The following is a 16,107-nucleotide window of genomic DNA, read 5'->3' on the forward strand; positions in this document are numbered from 1 at the left end:
TCCTTTCTTCCTCCTCTGTCCAATGCTCTGGGTTTGCCCACCAAGAAGATACCAGAAAAGACAAGTCAGGGCAGCCTGGAGCCCTCGGCCCACTGTCCCCCTCCTGGAGAAAGGGTGTATCCGGATCTCTGATAACTGGTAGAACTTTATTTTGACAAATATATTTTAAAAATGTTTAAACCAGGATACTGACCTCTGGATGATTTAGAGTTGATTATATTAGCTTTGTTGGGGTAACTCCAAATTTGGGGAAAACAGAAAAGAGCTTTATCATTGTTTGAAAAGTCCTAAAACTGAGAATGTCTTTTAGCCTATGCAATCTCCCTTTTTTTTTTTTTTTTAAACTTTGATTCTATTCTCTCTGGAGGCAGGGAACACACCTACAGTGATTACAAATGTGCCTTTTTAATCATTAAGAACACACTTGTAAAGTACTGCTAACATCTCTGTATAACAGTCTTGGTCTGACAAAGCATTTTTACTGGATTGTGCCAAAGATCCAGAAGAAGCTGCTGCAGCTCACAAGACAAGCTGCCATTCTCTTATCAGCCTGACTGCGCATCAGCTCCATGCGAGTCCTCCTGAGAACCCACAACCCAGAACTAGTCTCCACCTGCTGATTCATGTCTGTTTACCCCACTAGAGCAAACTCCCTTAGGGCTGATACCAGGTCTTATACCTCTACCTCAGTTTTGTTGATTTCATAGTTTTAAGTTTTAGAATATTTAGAGAACTGGCTTTAAGTGACACATTTGTATACAAACCCATGTCATATGCTAAACTAACCAACGCATGATCAGCAATACTTATAGTTTGTCTACGGGTTCCTAAAGCTGCTGGGCTGCCCCTCACACTGTCTCCTCATGAGGGAGCTTCCCGGGACCCTCCGAGAACACAAGTGAGAAATACCATCCCTGCCGTGTGCAATGAATGCCAAACGAATGATTGCCTTCTTTCAGGAATCAGATTTTTAACTGATTCATTACTTTTCTCTACATTCATTTACAAACATCTGCAGTTAATTATAGGGCTTGAACATTTGCAAGATGGTCAGTTTTTTTTAAATACATGTTATTATGATTATGAAAGTGTAGTCTATTCATTATAGAAAATATGGAAAATACTAGTGTGAAAAAAACGATATTAAGAACTACCTATGGGGCTTCCCATGGTGGCGCAGTGGTTAAGAATCCACCTGCCAATGCAGGGGACACGGGTTTGAGCCCTGGTCCAGGAAGATCCCACATGCCACGGAGCATCTAAGCCCATGCGCCACAACTACTGAGCCTGTGCTCTAGAGCCCGTGAGCCACAACTACTGAGCCCAAGTGCCACAACTACTGAGCCCGAGTGGCACAACTACTGAAGCCCACGCACCTAGAGCCCATGCTCTGCAACAAGAGAAGCTACCCAATGAGAAGCCTGCGCACCGCAACAAAGAGTAGACCCCGCTGGCTGCAACTAGAGAAAGCCCGCACGCAGCAACAAAGACCCAAATGCAGCCAAAAATAAAAATAAATTTATATTTTAAAAAAACTACCTATGTTCAAAAAAAAAAAAAAAGCCAGACACAGACTGCATGCTGCATGATCTAAAAAAACAAAACATATATATATACACAACACACACACACACACAATGGAATATTACTCAGCCATAAAAAGAAATGAAATTGAGTTATCTGTAGTGAGGTAGATGGACACAGTCTGTCATACAGAGTGAAGTAAGTCAGAAAGAGAAAAATACCGTATGCTAACCCATAGATATGGAATCTAAAAAAAAAAAAAAAAGGTCTGAGAACCTAGGGGCAGGACAGGAATAAAGACGCAGAGAATGGACTTGAGGACACGAGGAGGGGGAAGGGTAAGCTGGGACGAAGTGAGAGAGTGGCATGGACATATATACATTACCAAATGTATAATAGCTAGCTAGTGGGAAGCAGCCACATAGCACAGGGAGATCAGCTCAGTGCTCTGTGACCACCTAGAGGGGTGGGTTACGGAGGGTGGGAAGGAGATGCAAGAGGGAGGGGATATGGGGATATATGTATACATATAGCTGATTCACTTTGTGATAAAGCAGAAAGTAACACACCATTGTAAAGCAATTATACTCCAATAAAGATGTTAAAAAAAAAAACTACCTATGATTTAACCTACTGTAATTTTCATTAATTTTGGGGATGTGTGTGAAGGTATCAGGAGTTTTCCATAGTTCAAACTATATTCTTTTTTTTTTTTTTTTTTTTTGTGGTACGTAGGCCTCTCACTGCTGTGGCCTCTCCCGTCGCAGAGCACACGCTCTGGACACGCAGGCCCAGCGGCCATGGCTCACGGGCCCAGCCGCTCTGCAGCATGTGGGATCCTCCCGGACCAGGGCACGAACCCGTGTCCCCTGCATCGGCAGGCGGACTCTCAACCACTGCGCCACCAGGGAAGCCCCAAACCATATTCTGTATATGGCAGTACCCATTTTCCCCCCACCTAATTTTATTTTATAAATATTCTTCCATATATATCAGTAAAAATTAACTGTAAGCATCACATAATGGCTGTATTATATCCTTGGTCCATCAATTCTAAATGCATTTTTTCCACATTATCATTTCTCTGAAGCTGGGATGCATCTTACAATCAACAAAGTCTTCCAATCATTTCAGCCAAATGCTACTCTGATATACTTGAATATGGATCATCCACTGCCCCTAGTGGTAAGATCCAGAAAGTGCCAGCATCAAAGCAACTGAGCTTTGATGAAAGATGGGATTCCATTTGATGTTTAACCTCAGGATTGTTCCCCCAAGCCAATGAGTATACTGTGGCGCTATCTTCCGCTATCCTTAGTGAATAGGATGTCTTCTTATAGAACATAAGCAACTAATTGCAGTATTAGCTTAACATCCATTAGGGAGGAAAAAAAGATATTCCAAAGAAAAATATGAATGATTCTGGATTATCTGTGCTACTGATTTCCACCAAAGACCTATATAAACAGAGCCTGCTTCTAGTTTTTGAAGTGCTCTACAGAAATGATGTAACTAACACCCAATAAGGATATACTTTCTACTTTACATAAAAGAACCCATGGCACTCACCAGATTGGGATCATAGTACGCTTCCTGAGTTGGCGGGATGTTGTTTAGCTGAGTGATATTAGCAGGAAGCATTTTCGAACAATTTATTAACACGTGTTCCAGACCTGTTAAGTCCTAACAAAGCAAAAATAAAAGGATAAACCTATATACATTACAAGTAACAACTGTGGTTTTAAAAATAAAAATGTTAAGGTCACCAAAATTTAAGCGTTATTGTCAAAGAGGGTTAGACTATGATTCTTAAAGACACCCTAAAAAGAGCAGAATGAAACAATACAAATAACCCATCTTTGTCTCCAAGTAGAACATACGGGCCTGCGAGGCACCGTTTTTCACAAGGTGGTCCCCAGGATCACCAGATGGGTGTCCTACAGCTGGATTCATCTTGGAGCTCTCCATTAGTGAGTGTCCTACTCCTGGGACTAAAGGATGCCATGACAGAAGGGGCTCTGCAACACCGTGGGCCTGGCTAAGATCTCCACTCGGCCACACCTGAAGCCCCTGAATGAGCTTGTCACGAGAATCTTATCTGCAGGTATGGTCTGCCTCGTCTCCAGACAATACAATTACAATCCCTACTGAAAGCCTAAAAAAAGTAATCTTATACAATATGAACTTCAAATTTGATTTTAATCCTGGCATTTAAAATGGGCTAGTTGTGAACCCCCTCATTAAATATGAAGAATTACTTGCACTTGCATTCCACTGAAGTATGTAGGGGAAAGAGAGAAAGTATCAAATGTAAAAGTTTCGTTCAAAATGTCATGAAGTTTAGGGGAAAAAAAATTACAATACCTGCAAACTTAAAGGCAGGTCGTGAATTCTGGTAGCCAGCGTGCGGATTTCTCTGTCAGATAAGACACCAGATTGGTCTGTGTCAACTTCATCAAAAACTTGAGATATGTTCAGTGGCTGAACTGCACTCATGAGATAATAAAAATAAGAGAAGGCAAACTGCATGTCCTCAGAGTGGCGCACTTTGTGAAATGACGTCTTGTCAAATTCTTCAGGGAACCTGTCCAAATGTAGCATACCATAAGATCTGGATATGTAAAATATATACAGTACCTAACACTTGTGGAGTCAGAATCTTCCTTCCCACTTATTTGGATAATACCTTCGACATACTAGTCATCACGTGTTAGAGCCATAAACGCAGCATAGCGAGGATGTAAACTTCAAGCAGCCTTGGCTCTGAGCGCACACAAACAACTCAAACACAAGCAAGACTTACATGTCTTGCAGTTCTTGCATAACTATTCGGTCAATCATGTGAGGCATATGTGCAGGGACTTTCCGAGACGTGAATCCAAACTTGCTATTTAGAATTTTGTTTACATATCGGAGGGAATCTGCGAACGTATCTTTTAGTTGCCTCCCTGTGTGTTTGCTGTCAGTAAAGTATGCCAGCTGTGTCTTCAGTGACTCTTCTTCCTGAAAAGAGAATTCCACACAACACAGCATTGTGTTTAGTGCACAGGTGCCCTGTGCTAACAAGAGACAGAGGTACTACTTTATGTAACGTGGTAATAACTAGTCACTAACTGTCCTGAGGGGCAAATGAAACGAGCACTAACAGGTCTCCTCAAGCATCCTAACAGCAGGACAAAACTGGATTTCAGTGAAAGTATCGCCAACATCAGCTTGAGAACAACAGCTGTGGGGTGGAGGTCTGCTTTTAGGGTACTCTTTAAGGACTAGTCATTGATCATGAGATTTCATAGCCAATTTCAATGCAATATTTAATTGATTTACAATAAATTTGATAGTGCTTTCAGTATCAAGTTATTTCTACTGGTGACATCAAAGCAGCAAGTCCTTGAGTTCTGAACACAGAGACTAGAATACAAAATTGGTTTCACCATATAATAGTGTTAATATTACGAAATGTAAAGAACCCTATCAAAACTGAATGAGCAAAGAATATTGGCAAAGAACCTGAACACACTTTACAGAAGATGAAATATTTTTGCTTCTCAAACTGATGAAAATATAGATGCTATTAACTGCTGTTGGTTAGTCTGTGGAGAAACAAGCACGCTTGCACACTGTGGAAGGAGGAAGGGGTGCAATAGTTAAGAAAGACACAGTTAAATTTTAGACGCAACAGAGCCCTAGCAATTCTACCTACAGAAATAAAACTTCCTCAAGAGTAAGATATATGTACGAGAATATTTATTGTAACATTAGGTATCTGTACTTGCAAAAACACTGGACACAACTTACAGCTGTTAAAAAAAACAATGGCAATTTGCCCACATACTACCACATCACAGGCAATTGCAGAGCAATTTATATAACTTCACTGCTGCAAAACAAACTATATAGTTTGTATGTCTGCATATCTATAGAAAAATACTGGAAGAATACCCACCAAACTACATATTCATAGTGACTGTCTCAAGTAAGGAGATTAAGGAAGGAAGGAGACAGACCTTTCCCTTTTTTTTTTTTTTACTGCTTTTTTTGTTTTTTGCATTGCTTGCGATTTTTACCATTAGCCTATAGTGCTTTTGCAATTTAAAAAGCAGGGAGCGGGGGAGAATGAGGAAATCAATGTAGGCAAGAACTCTGCAGCCCCTCGCTTAACAATTAGTAAATGCTACCATGTCAAGGACAAGATACTTCCTGAAGACCATGAGAGGAATGAGACAACGCCCCTCTTTCATCACTTTCCCCCGGTTCAGGGCTGTGCTTTGGTCACGATCCAGCCCCACCCTTCCAAGGTCAGCTCACAGGGCATGTTCTCCTGGATGCCCCTCCCCAACACCTCCAGGCAGAGTTAAGGAATCTTCCCTTCGGACTCCCTGTCCATACTTCAGCAGACACTTATCACACTGCCACAGTTATTTGCCCACAAATCTGTCCTCCCAGCTTGCTCTATGAGTCTTCAAGAGCAGCGACCGTTCTCACCATCTTGCACTCCCCGGCAGCCAGCATAGTGACGGCGCTTGTGAGATGTACAAAGGACCCCAGGGCGCCGTGGAGGCCGTGGTACAGGAGGGAGAGCGCTTGGCTCACCCTCACCTGCTGTTGTGATGTCGGGAAAGCTAACGAATTTATCTGCCTCTCGGGTTTTTCATTAGTAAAGTTTGAAAAACATGAGATCTGACTGCACAAGGTATGCAAAAGCGTTTTCCGATATCACAACATGCCAAGTAAAGATACCATCTCTGTTCTACTGTGGACTCAGGGTACGCCCCTGCCTAAATCCCTTACTCATTCACATGAAGGCTGCTTCCTAAACTGCAAAATGGGGACAATGATAGCAGACCCTTACAAGGTAGTTTTATTGTTAGAATTATTGGGACAATTAAATGAAACCACGTAAGGAAAGTACTGAGTCCAGTGGCGGGTACAGAGAAGTACTGAATAAACGGTAGCTATTATTATATCACTACCACTTACAAGGTTATTTATTTTTCCTGAGCATGGGAAAGAATAAGGCTGGATCTAACTTACATCAAGAAGATCTTGGAAATACTTTTTCTTCTCCCATGGCAAAAAGCCCAGGTAACTCTCTGTGTAATGTTGCAGTTTTCTTCCAGGTACTACTTCATTGCCACCTAGGTAACTGTTAGCGTTTTCCTCCATTCTGTTCTTCTCTTGTTCTTTCCCTGTGATTACCTTTTGTGTCTCCCTGTTTTCCAGTGGGAAAATCAGAGATGAGAGCTTTTCTTTTGACACACCTCCACCTCCTACTTTCGGGGTCACAGTTTTGGACCTGAATCTTGCTTTGGTTTCTAAGTCCAGGGGTGGAGTCTGGCTCTGGGAGTGGCCATTCACTGTCATTGTCACTGCTGGAAGAGGCAATAACCCCTGGAATCTTTCAGATGTTCCTAAGATGCTTTTGTGAACCTGTTTTTCCAGTGGGGCCTCCAAACTGTCATTTCTTTGCTCTGTCATCAGAGGGTGATTTATTGTTAACTTTGCATCCTGTGGGTTCATCAGAAACGACCTCAGCAGGGCTGACTTGGACAGATTGTATCCTTTCATGGTGATGTCTCCGCGTTCTAGCTGCAAATCCAAGTTATTAAGGCTCAACTGGGTCTCTTTTGGAAGGAGTGAAATATTGACCAGCGGAATTTGCACCTCCATTTGGAAACTTCCTGTTGTGTTAACATCGTGTCTTTTGACCTTGGGGAAGCGTTTTTCTTCGGGGATATCCTCAAACAGGATTTCCACCTCTGGAAGAAGTGCTGAGGGGCTAACCAAACTCTGGTAAGACTTCTGGGTCGTAGAATTCCGTTTGGGCTCCTCCCTCGTGTCAACCTCTACTGCTATCTGGATTCTGAGCTCTTCATCATTTGTACTTTGAAATGTGAGATTAAAATGTATTGTGGTCGCATTCATCCCACTGTGCATTAAGAGGTGAATGGTTTTCCACTTATTGGCGATAGAAGCATGTCGGATTATTGGGTTGTCACTATAGGCGCCTTCAATTCCCCTTTTGGCTATTTCTGCGAAGCTGAAATAAGGCAGGCATTCACCTTTTGGAATAACATAGTGAGTCTGGTTTGGGAGAAGAGTTACTTTATACAATTCATGAAAATGATCTAGAGGAAAAAACACAAACATGATTTTTTTAAAACTACGCATTTTCCCCCTTTTCCTTTAACTCTTAGGGTTTGAGTTTTCACTTTCTAAGAGTGACTTTAAATGGACTTTAAAATCATCAGAAGTTCTAACACAAAAGCTACTGGTATAGGGCTCATTTTTACTTTCTGAAGCAATCACTATTATCAACATGGAATGCTGAGGCTGACTCACTACAGAGACAAGGCACGATTCGGGACAGCCGATTCCAATGGTCAACTTCCATCTTTTTGTCCATTTGAAAAAAGAACAACCTTCTGAGCAAAAGGACCGCCATTAATAAGCTATCAACAAGATCCAGTATTCAAATCAAGCTTATTTAATGAATTATTGGCCTCCTTTCACTGTTCCCAAATTAAACCTTCACCATGTAAGATAAATCTGCTAAGATAAATCTGCTTACTAAAAAAAAGAAAAAAAAATCAGACTAGAGCAATAACAGGAAAAGATGCAGCTTCAGTGTCTCCTGTTGTCTAAAGATCTGTGCCCTCTTATAACTCACAACTAGTTTGGATGCAAGGCTGGGAAAGGGATACCTAGAGAATTATTACTTTAAATAACAAAAACGATCCAAACCCCTCTTATTTATGAAAGGTTGTTATCCCCTTATCCTAAATACGTTTTTATGGCAATAAATATACCTTGCCCACAGTCACCAGCATCAAACCCACAGGATAAGACATTGCAGGCTTGGTCACAGAACTTATCAGCGAGCCAGGAATTTGCACATCCTTGATTACAGTAAGAGACGCCGCTTATTCCTCCACCGAAATGCCAGGGCTGTCCGACTCCAATGCCCCCGGTGCCCCCACCTCCTCCTACATAGCGACCCGCACCACTGTTACCTGGAGGGGGAGGAGGAAAACAGAATCCTGCTGTGCTTACAGTCTTGGAAGAAAGCCAGTTCCTTATTTCTCAGCTGTGTTTTCAAGACCGATGCATGAATTTCAGTCAGGAAAGGTTCACCCCATTCTTTAACAGAAGATTTTATGTAGCTTAAAAAGAGACAAACTGAAAAGGGGCCATCAGTTGCCAGTGGACTGGGTGTGGGGTGACCAGGCCTCGGCACTTACCATCTGTGCAACCCAGAAGTACAGGCCTCAAATGTGCTCAAGGGGGGCACATGTAGATGTGTATGGAGAATCAGATTATGCTGAAGACTGTGCCTCTCAGGACTGACAAGAACATGTCCTAACACCGGCAATAAACTCGTGACCAAGTGTCACTGCTCTGTCCCCAAGCTCTCCGCGTTGCAGAGACTCTCCTGCACGTCTATGTTCTCTCCCTGCAGCGGTTCGTATTCTTCAAAAGTGCCTCTGATACAGCTGACTGAAACACAAGCTTTGTTTCTTCTAACACCTTCCCAAACCTGTCTCCTCAAATGGAGTAGGAGGATGATAATATCTGTGCACCTACTCTCCTTTCTTTGGTGACTGAGAAATTCAAGTGGATAATGGATGATGCTTTATAAACTGAAAGGCAATAAAGAAATGTAAAAACTTGTCATCCTCAACAAGTCTAAATGTAAGTGTACAAGAAAGGGAGAAGAGATGCCGAGGAGAGGAGATGTTTGTTTCTTCCGCGTCTCTTTAGTCCCTCACTGACCTGGAGCAGTGTGCTTCTAGGGGCCGCTGGCCATGAGCTCCGACAGGAACCAGTGAGAACGATTCTTGCTCTCGAGCTCACATAATTAAGGGTATAACTGATTTTCATATTTTGAATAATAAAAGACACTTTCAAGTGCAGGGTCATGTGGGAAAATGCTCCCAACAATAACAATACGAATAAACTGGGTCACATGGGGACACCAGTCATCACCTCCAAGGAGTCTATGGATGATTGTTTCAATACGCAAAGAATGTTTAATTAAGTCACTGTACATGGTTGATAATGACGACAAATGAAAAAAATTCTGTCAACATGGACAAGTTACATTTGAACACACCCTCACCGGAGCAATCACCGCCATCCCAATCACAGGCCGAATTATTACAAGCCTTGTCACAATAGCCGTCTTTAATCCAGGATCCCGGGCAGCCCTCAGCACAGTTTGGCACAGGCCATGTCAAATAAACCTACAATAAAACCAGAGGGAAAATAAAGTGGTTTCTGGTTTCTGACATTTTAAAAAATATTTATTTATTTATTTATTTATCTGGTTGCACGCCAGGTCTTAGTTGCAGAAGACGGGCTCCTTAGTTGCAGCTCGCCCGCTCCTTAGTTGTGGCATGCCAACTCTTAGTTGCAGCATGCATGTGGGATCTAGTTTCCTGACCAGGGATCGAACCTGGTCCCCCTGCATTGGGAGCTCAGAGTCTTATCCACTGCGCCACCCGGGCAGTCCCCTGACACTTTTTATTCTTCAATTAGGATTCCCTTTAACAGAAAAACAAAACAAATGGAACCTCCAGAAAAGGTCTGCGTTCAGGGCCATCCTGTGGTAGTTTCTCAGTCCTGCCCTGCTGATGGGTCTTACCCGGCACGTTTTTTCCGTTGCTCAAGGAAAGGAGACAGGGACTCAACTTACGGGTCAGTCTTACAACATGGTATTATAAATGATCTATTTCGAAATAAAGCAGCAACAAGCCAGACTTAAATGCGAGATCAAGAGCATGCAGGTGGAAAGTGTGCACACAAGTCACTGCTTTTCTGTGACACTGTTGTCAACTCCTAAGCAGATTCATGCACCGTCTCGTCTCAAGGCTGAAAAGGGGGGGGCAGACGAACTCTCAATATCCTTATACGCGAGGTCCTGTGATGAATTATCCAGCACAGCATTCTGAGCTGTGAACCTGTCTGCTTTCAAAACAACTGACATGGTACATGGTTGCTTTCTAAATTAAAATCATTTTTGAAAAATGCATTCCCCTTTAAAATCTCCGTATCTTTGTATGGTCCAACTATCTGGAAGGTCTTTCTTCACCTGGTTAACTCTTACTTGTTCTTCCAAGCTCATTTCAATCCCTATCCCGGTGTGATTTCACTCTCTGGCGCTCCCACTCCTCGCACCCAGGGCACACCTACTGGCAGGGAAAACGCTGTCCACAGTCACTGATTTTGTCTTACTCCCCTGTCAAGCCACAGCTTGACAGAGTTCTAGACCTTACAAGCTCACGGTGGTAAGTCTCCAACTGATCACTGAACCCTTCTAACAACACTACCAGGGTCTTCCTGTTCACAATACAGACAGGAAACCTAGAGGCCAGGTCATCACCCAGGACAGTGCTACACAGCTGGCACCCATATCTGTGCTCATGACCCCTTTCCCATCCTGCCCCTCAAAGCCAGAGTGAGACTGGCTGCCTTCAATGAAATTTCAGCCCTGTGTTTAAGCACTACTTTGAGCTTTTTATCTTGGGCATTTTGCTGACATGGTAAGCACGATTTTGTGTTTCACAGTTATTTGCTTTTTCTGCTGTTGTAGTAGCAAATGTAGCGGGTGGGTCCTGGGTGAGAATATAGGGAAGCAAAGTTCCCACTGTAGTTTTCTTGCTCCCTGATTGTTAACTTTCCTGAGCTTAACACTCAAAAATGCTTGTTTGATCAAATTTGAATATGGTATATATACTGATTTCCTTATTTCCTGTCTATAACTTCTAAGTGACTTCTAAGCCAGGCATCTCTTAGCTACTCACCTTCTGACCTTTGGAGTGACTATAAAAATCATCCGGCCAGACATCCTTTCCAAACATGACATCATCATTCAGGTAAATGAACTTCTGGGACAGCCCTTCGATGCGATGGATGTGACTTTCGATAGCAGGTGAACTGAAGGTAGGCAAGTGGCTCAGATTTTGAAAAACATCCTTTTAACAGAAAAAGGAAAGAGAGAGAAGGCGGATGAGAGGTTTTTGTTTTGTTTTTGGAAAGAAGGGAGGGAGGGAGGCGAATGGAAGGATTAAAGGAAGGTGGAAATGGAGGTGAGATGGGTAAGAGGATGAAATCAGGGACAAGACAAAGAACAGCAAAAGACAGAACAGGAAACCGCAGCCTTGTGACACATGGCGAGTCGCTACCTGGTGTGTGACTATTGTCACTCGAGGATTATCGAGGTTCAGCCAGGATGGGATCTGTCCATTGGTGACAATGAAAATATTCCGAACCCACGGCGCATGCCTCTCGATAGATCGCAGTGAGTACCTCAGCTCTTCATTATCTTCAAAACGGCTGGCAGAAACGTCTTCATCCTGCTTAGACTGAGAAAAGCATGGGGCACAGAAAGATGTAAAATGCCCCTAAGTCTCACCTGCCCCTCCCAACTGTCCCTTCTGCACTCAGGGAGCGCCAGCAAACTTCCAAAGACCGTGTCCAGCTTTTACACATTACAAAAAATGCAAAACACTCAGCATATTTAAAACAACAAAACAAAAACAGCATTTCTTTCACACAGTTTTTGAAGAAAAATTTCTTGGATCTGATTCTAGGTCACTTCAATTAGTATAAACCAATGGCGGTGACTGGAAAATTAGAGAAGTGCCAATCAAGTCACCTCTCTGTAAGCCCTCTTCCTTCTAATATAGTGACTCATAAATCTTTAATAATCAAAACCCTCAATTCGGGTTCTAAAACAATCTCTGCATCCCTTACCTGGCTGATGGCACTCAGATCCCATAATAAATATGCAGGACTTATGGTCAGTTCCTTTCCATTGATGGTCATATTCTTCTTCGTCTGCTTATTCAGTTCTTGGAAATCTTTGGGGTTATTCAACTTTAGAAGTGCTACACTGGCCTCTGAATACAACTGCAACTATAAAATAAGAGGGTTACATGTGGAAAAACTGAACAACAAAGAAGAGACACCTTAAACTTCCCAGTTTGATCCTCGATCTTTAAATACAAACAATACATATATATACTAAATATTGTGTACTCTACTATATGCTATATATTGTACATATTAAATGTATATTACATATACTTAAAAGATTAAAAGTTTCACATACATGTATGAAATAGTAAGCCAGTATCACCAAAAACAGAAGACCTTAACGGGCCAGACACATTTCTCAAATGATGCAATGGACCAAGTATTTAGAAACAAGAGGGAGTCAGGGGCTTTGGCAAATGGGACATCTCAGGCCCCATCTGAAAACTGCAGCCACTAGTCAATAGTGACGAAGGCTGCCAGATCTCTGGAGAGGCCAGAATCCCCAGTGTTACATGAAATCTCCCGGTTTTCAATGGTAGCGCAAATATTTGATTGGCATGCATTCAAACAAAACACATCTGGTCACCAGTTTGTGACCTCTGTTCTAGAATATTACCCATCTGCCTACACTGGGGAAAGCCCTGTAAGGTAACTTCGCTGAACACTGGTGGAGAGCACACCTGCCAGCAGGTGTCTAACAGCTCTCGTGCCCACACCTACGACGGGTGTCCTGGCAGGGCTGCTTGAAGTGCTTCCACAGGAAAACCACCGTGAGAAGCAACGTTCTCAAAGCAACCATAAATGCAGGACGGAACACCACAAGCACCAACATGTTTTACAGGCAGGCTTCCCCACCCTGACCGGAGGCCACACCGCCCTTGATACGTTTTTTGTTTTAACTCTGTATCATACAATTTCCTGTGAAAAGAGGCTTTCAGAGCTTAAAAAGCGGGGAGAGGGTTGGAAACCAGTCATCTAGGACAGCAACATCCTTCTGCTGAATTGGCTCTTCTAATAGGGCCAATTTCTTTCTTAATGTTTTAGCCTTCTTTCTTAATTTATAAAACAGAGCAAACAAATTACTTTGGGCTCATTCTGATCTCTTGTATATGTTACATGACTATATTTAGCTCATCTTGCAAAGCTTCCTGAGTTTATATAGGCCAAAAGTAGAGTTTATATAGGCCCTTTTTATTATGTAGGCATTAACTCTTACTGCAAATTGTGCGTGTGTGTTTGCGTTTGCGTGTGTGTGTGTGTGTGTGTGTGTGTGTGTGCACATGCACACGTGTGTTGTCTTCCTGACTGATTACTTTCTCTCACCTTGACAGTGCCTGGTATACACAAAGCACTCATCCCAGGTCAGCTCTCACTGCCGTCACTATTCTGCCTCGCTATGCAGGGGACGGATGGGAGGCGGGCCACGCAGGGCAAACATTCTGTCTGTTCTATCTAGGTACCTAGCAGTCTCGCTGCCCTCCCCCAGCCTCTCCCCTCCCACAGAACCTTGGAGGGGCTCCCTGGAGTGCAAAAATCACAACTCTAGGATAAATAAATGTAGTACTTTAATATCCTAATTTAATTTTAAATTTATTGGAAAAATACCCTTATCTTAATTAATCTCCTCTATCCAAGCTGCTTTTATTCTAGAAAACTATTTTGAAATTTCAGACATTTTCCTAAGGTGATCACTAGGGCACAAGATGAGTAGGCAGTACCTGTCCTGAGATGCTCACAGCCCGGCCAGGGTCTCTGGGACAGAACTGAGTGCTAGGTGGCTTGGGGTCCACAGGCCTTGGCAAAGCCCCCTGGAGGAGCCTGGGAGGGCACAGAGGTTCAGCTGTTCAGGTCCTGAAGCCCAATGTCTAACGGCCCTCCCTCCCACATGCCACAAGGCACCTCCAATTTAACACCCCAAACTGAGCTCTCAGTGTCCTTCTGAAAATCTCGGCTCTCCCTGGAAGCTCTGCATGTGGTTAACATCACCACGTCCATCTTCACCGGTCACATCCACTTCCCCTTTCATTCCCCCTTCCATCTCCTCCAGTAGCTAATAAGTCACCAGGTCGTGCTGAAGGTTTCTCTCAGATGGTTCTGGAACCACTCTCATCACTGGCACCACTGCCAAGGCACTTGTGGAACCTGAGTGTCTTGCTGGGCTACGGCAGCAGTGGCTGAACTGGCTTTCCTGCCTCCGGCTTCCTGTTTAATGTCTACCTGCTACACCTTCCCCTTCCGTGTTCTGTAGAACTGAACCGGGTCCTCCTCCTCAAGATGCTCTCTGCCTCCAGGATAAAGTCCGGGCTCCTTACCAGGGGATCTTTCTCATTCTGGCCTCAGCCTAACTTCCCAGTCTCAGCATCAGGAAAATCCCCACCTGGGCTCTGGCCTCTGGCCTCTGGAACAGCTGCCTTGGTTCTCTGAAAAGACCATTTACTTGCAAGCCCCTAGCCCTCTGCTCAAGCTGTTCCCTCCTCTCGGAAAGGTCTTTCCCACTGGCTTCTCTGCTGGAAGAACGGCTGTTCTGTGCACGGCCCCAGCCAAAATGTTTCCTATTCTGCAAAGCCGTCTTTGCCTGCAGTACAACGGAAGCCCACATGTCCTCCCAGCACTTTGTATAAACACTTTGTTTGGAAGCGATCACACCCAAACACTAAGTGATTTTAGTCACTCAGTTATCCTTAGCACAGTCCCTGGCACAACAGCAGGTGTTTAATCAACACTCACTAAAGGGACTGGGAACCCAATGACTGGAAACTTCATTCTCAGGGTGCCCATAATAGAACCAGGAAGTGGGACCCAAGGAAAGAGAGGCCCTTGGAGAACCAGGCTTGAATACTGACACTCTCCTTCTGTGCTTCCTCTTTCTCATTTTCTCTCTAGCCTCCCCAAAATCAGAAGTCCTCATCCCTGAAGCCAATCGCAGGTGCTGGCATTGTGACAATGAGCTGCAATGCACATGGTGAATAATTGGCTGTCCCCCCCAGGAGGTGCCGGCCTCCACAAAGACAAGTCGGGGAATCCAGACCAACCTCCAACCGGGTGAATGATGGAGGAGGGGCGTCCCCGGTGCCGCGCCTGGTGGTGCTCTGCCCAATTCAAGTTCCTGCGCCCCCAGCGTCTCCTGGCGCACACCACTCCACACTGCCCCAGACTAGTTTGCTGCGGGGTGACCACGACTTGGGCTGGCGATCTTTGGCAGGACACGCCCACCTAGCAGCAGATGCGCTGGTCAAAAGTACAGATACGCATATGTCTATAACTGTAGAACCAACAGCTAGGAAGCCAAGAAGCCAAATAAACATTGGCTGAAATGAATGCTAATCTATGGTTTTATCTGCCCAAATCCATAGTAAAAATAATTCAGGGAAGGAGGAATATAATATCTATTGTAAAATAACTGCAGATTAAGAAATAACTCAACCCTAATCTAGCCGGGCATCATCATACTTCCAGGCACCATAAAGAAAGTTATGGGGGAAAATATGAAGAAATGAAAAAGCATAAATGTCATTCATATTACCATGGTATTTACAAAGGTAATACAGTGTATCTTAAAACAGTGAAACACTGGGCTTCCCTGGTGGCGCAGTGGTTGGGAGTCTGCCTGCCGAGGCGGGGGACACGGGTTCGTGCCCCGGTCCGGGAGGATCCCGCGTGCCGCGGAGCGGCTGGGCCCGTGGGCCGTGGCCGCTGGGCCTGCGCGTCCGGAGCCTGTGCTCCGTAACGGGAGAGGCCACAGCAGTGAGAGGCCCGCGTACCACAAAA

General features: G+C 43.9%; 1 protein-coding gene across 4 annotated transcripts in view; it reads right to left on the bottom strand.

Moving 5' to 3' along the window:
• Positions 1-16,107, bottom strand: part of GNPTAB (N-acetylglucosamine-1-phosphate transferase subunits alpha and beta) — a 130,679-nt gene that overhangs the window by 56,451 nt on the left and 58,121 nt on the right. For 3 of the 4 annotated variants that reach the window (XM_055085263.1, XM_024127299.3, XM_055085262.1), the window contains 9 exons: positions 12,277-12,438; positions 11,706-11,885; positions 11,325-11,495; positions 9,635-9,764; positions 8,331-8,534; positions 6,556-7,649; positions 4,328-4,527; positions 3,889-4,108; positions 3,094-3,207 (listed from right to left, as the gene is read on the bottom strand). In XM_055085263.1, the coding sequence (XP_054941238.1) occupies positions 3,094-3,207; positions 3,889-4,108; positions 4,328-4,527; positions 6,556-7,649; positions 8,331-8,534; positions 9,635-9,764; positions 11,325-11,495; positions 11,706-11,885; positions 12,277-12,438 (2,475 nt within the window). The remainder of the gene's footprint in view (positions 1-3,093; positions 3,208-3,888; positions 4,109-4,327; positions 4,528-6,555; positions 7,650-8,330; positions 8,535-9,634; positions 9,765-11,324; positions 11,496-11,705; positions 11,886-12,276; positions 12,439-16,107) is intronic. The other variant, XM_024127300.3, reaches the window with a different exon arrangement.

The sequence above is a fragment of the Physeter macrocephalus genome, chromosome 6 (genome assembly GCF_002837175.3).
Source record: "Physeter macrocephalus isolate SW-GA chromosome 6, ASM283717v5, whole genome shotgun sequence".
NCBI classification, from domain to species: domain Eukaryota; kingdom Metazoa; phylum Chordata; class Mammalia; order Artiodactyla; family Physeteridae; genus Physeter; species Physeter macrocephalus.